Here is a 3,893-nt window from a genome sequence, read left to right on the forward strand (position 1 = left end):
TTTCCACAAATAAACGCAGGTAATATCAAAGAAATTTTACCACTATCATGAAGTACAATATGTCACGAGAAAACAATGTCAGAATCACCGGGATCCGTTGAAGCGTTCCAGAGTTATAACCTCATAAAGGGACAGTGGTCAGAATTGTAAAAATTGGCCCGGTCCATAACGTGCAAACCACCCTTGGGGGTGAAGGGGTTAAAAAGCCAGCTGTCTTTATGTCGACACATTGTACGTACACACTACCTTGACAGCAGGCTAGATGATTATGAGAAGTGTCCATTAACAGGTTAATTGTGGCTGATCTTGTGTTCAGCCCTTCCTGTAGATGTGTAGTGATTCCACCCTCTGGCTTGTAATAAACCCGCCCTCTGGCTTCTGCGCATAGAGCTCTTGCTTTGTTTCTCACTTCCTCTGTCAGCCATGGCTTCTGCTGATCTGAGAGAGGAGCTGGACTGCTCCATCTGCCTGAGCACTTATACAGATCCTGTAATGCTGAGATGTGGACACAACTTCTGCCGGATGTGCATAGATCAGGCCCTGGATACACAGGACGGGTCTGGAGTTTATTTTTGTCCTGACTGCAGGGAACGGTTTCTGGATCGGCCAGCACTGATGAGGAACTTCACTCTAAGCAACATTGTGAGGAATTTCCTGCATTCTGAGCCACATCAAGAGGAGATCTCCGGGATATTCTGCACTTACTGCATTCACTCTCCGGTACCTGCTGTGAAATCCTGTCTGCTGTGTGAAGCTTCGCTCTGTGTTAACCACCTGAGAGTTCACAGCAAATCAGCAGAACACATCTTATGTGATCCCAGCATTTCTCTGGAGAAAAGGAAATGTTCTGTCCATAAGAAGATCCTGGAATATTACTGCACTGAGGACGCTGCTTGTATCTGTGTGTCCTGCACCTTAGCCGGAGAACATCGAGGACATCGGGTGGAGATACTGGATGAGGCATCTCAGAAGAAGAAAGAGAAACTGAGAAATATTCTCCACAAACTGACAACGAATAGAGAGGAAACTGAGGTAAGAGTCCGGAGTCTGGAGGAGCGCTGGAGAAAAGCTCAAGAAAAAGCAGCTGGAGAAGCCGAGAGAGTCACTGCCCTGTGTACAGACATCAGGAGACGGGTGGACGACCTGGAGAAGAAGGTCCTGAGCGAGATCTCCAAGCAAGAAAAGAAAGCGTCACTGTCACTCTCTGCTCTGATCCATCAGCTGGAAATAAAGAAGGACGAGCTGTCCAGGAAGATGAGACACATTGAGGAGCTGTGTAACATGACGGATCCACTGACTGTCTTACAAGAACCAGACACCGGTGACTTGTGTGATCCTGAGGAGGAGAGAGGTGATGAGGACACAAGGGGACATGATGGACTGACCTATGATGGAGATGACCTAGATGTGGCAGAGATCTCAGACACATTACACACAGTATGTGACAAAATAATGGGTTTAAGGAGAAAGATCAATGTGGAGGACCCTGCAGACATATTACTGGATGTAACCACAGCTGCTAATAATCTCCATGTATCTGACGACCTGAAAACTGCAACTAAGACACAAGAGAACCAAAATTATCCAGAAACAGCTGAAAGATTCCAGGATTACAATCAGGTGATGAGCAGCGAGATCTTTTCCTCAGGACGACATTACTGGGATGTGGAGAGCAGTAGATCAGGAAGTTGGAGTGTCGGGATGTGTTATCCCAGTATAGACCGGAGTGGAGATCGGTCGTATATCGGAAATAATAACAAGTCCTGGAGTTTGAGGAGGAGGACATGGTTTAATAATCAGACTTCAGTGATACATAACAAGAAAGTGATCCAGTTACCTGGCAATATTCTCAGTGATAGATTCAGGATATGTCTGGATTATGAGGCCGGGCAGTTGTCCTTTTATGAGCTGTGTGACCCCATCAGATCTTTATACACCTTTACTATGACCTTCACCGAGCCTCTTCATGCTGCATTATGCATATGGGATGGCTCTATAAGAATATTAGGAGGAAACAGTTAAGCTGGCCATATACAATAGATAGCTATCCCCAAATAGTCCATGTGTTTTCAACAGGCATAGGGGACAAAGCCGTTATCTCAATTAAAAACAAATTGATCATTGTATTTGCTATATCTTTATCTTACCTGATGACTGGAGGCTTACATGCACATCAGTTGATATTTCTCACCTTTTCACTTTAGTCTAACATGTTTGGAGACATTAACTGGGAGAAGCCATCATAATGTAAGAAACTTAGCTAGAGTGTGTTAACAGAAACCAGAATTTGGTGGGTGAATTAAAAGGCTACAGGTGAAGATTCCCCTGACAGATGCGTTTATGACTAGATCACACCGATGGATGCTCTCCTCTGCAGGATGTCATGTTCTGATTATTCCCCCTAAGGGCGCAGTCAGACAGCCATATAAATTGGACAGAGATCGTATAAATTGTACCGAGATCGGAATGCAATGCTGACTGGCGGCTCTTCCGTCCAAGTGTGATGGCTGCATAAAAACAAATCCAGCTGTCAAGCTCGGGTTGGGAGACCCGCCGGCCAGTCCGAGCATTGTGTTCCGATCTTGGTCCAAGTTATATGGCCGTCTGACTGCGACCTAACCTTGTGTTCCATGTGGATAATCCACCTATGTGTCTTGAGTATTACTCCGTTTCTCCCAGTTATAATCCATCTACTAAAACTTTCTGCTTAGAAGTTGCCTAGTGTTATACGATGTAAATACAGATAACATATGACATACATGGAGATTATAGTGCATCGTATGTAGCTCCAGTCCATGAGACCTTCCTATCTGGAATAGATGATTTATTTGCACTGGTTACAAAGTGACAGGCCACATATGGACAATACACAGGCCAATGTTAATCAGTGTGTTCACGTGAACGTTTTTCCCAATGAACCAACAGTCTGTGTGGAAAAAATAAATTTGCAGCATGTGGTAGTCTCATTCATTTTTTGGGCCTAGACTCACACATTTTAACCACCTGAAGCTGACTGGATGTATATCAGCAAAGCCAGAACATGCGAATTGTAGCACAGAACTAGTTAATATATACCGTATCCAAACATGACCTGAAACTTTACCTTTACTGTTCTGTATCTATTTTTTCCATTTTATAGTGATGGGCTAGCTATTGAACCTGTTCTACGCCTGGGTGGCGAGCTTTTTAGGCACCAGCCATGGGGATAATGGCAATGGTTGGTTCATGCGCACTGCTATGTTGACACTGTAGTACGTTACTTCAATAAAATGGCACCGGAGTGATTGTGCTCCGCGTTGGTTAGCGCCTGGCTACGCTATGTATGGTTTCCATTGGATTTTAGTAACTTCATAATTGTATTACTGATGGCCTTAAATGTTCCCTTCCCTCCTTTCTCTTCCTATAACTTGATGTTTTATTGGACATTATGCTTATATTCTATGATATATTGATGCTGATATTGTCCTAGCTATTCTATTCTTTTTGTTGTATTCTTGTGATTGAAAATTATTTAACCTTTCAATAAAAATTGAATAAAAAAAATGGCGCCAGAGTAAGCACGTGTGCATACAGCACTATCTGGCGCTTTGTTTTTGAAGACACTGTATATGCGAATTCATAGACACAGTGTCTTTAAAAAAATGGCGTCGAATAGCGCAGTATGGGCATGCACTGACTTCGATGCCATTTTATTTAAGTATTATTACGTACTACAAAATTAAAGGGAACCTGTCACCAGAAATAACACTGTTAACCTGCAGATATGCAATTAATTTTCAGGTTAATATCGTTATTATGCTGCCCGGCGCCTGCATGCAGCCAAATGCAGAAAATTAACTTTATTTTCCCCACCAGCGTTTGGTTTCAATCACAGAGGGGAGGACGTTGCCGGT

General features: G+C 43.4%; 1 protein-coding gene across 1 annotated transcript; it reads left to right on the forward strand.

Annotated features, from left to right (window-relative positions):
* Window positions 1-412: 412 nt before the first annotated feature.
* Window positions 413-2,956, forward strand: LOC143776916 (E3 ubiquitin/ISG15 ligase TRIM25-like). The gene has a single exon (XM_077266755.1). It carries the CDS (start codon window positions 424-426, stop codon window positions 2,020-2,022), a length of 1,599 nt encoding a protein of 532 aa, XP_077122870.1. The 5' UTR covers window positions 413-423; the 3' UTR covers window positions 2,023-2,956.
* The last annotated feature ends 937 nt before the right edge of the window (window positions 2,957-3,893 follow it).

This window comes from Ranitomeya variabilis, chromosome 5 (assembly GCF_051348905.1).
Source record: "Ranitomeya variabilis isolate aRanVar5 chromosome 5, aRanVar5.hap1, whole genome shotgun sequence".
Taxonomy (NCBI): Eukaryota; Metazoa; Chordata; class Amphibia; order Anura; family Dendrobatidae; genus Ranitomeya; species Ranitomeya variabilis.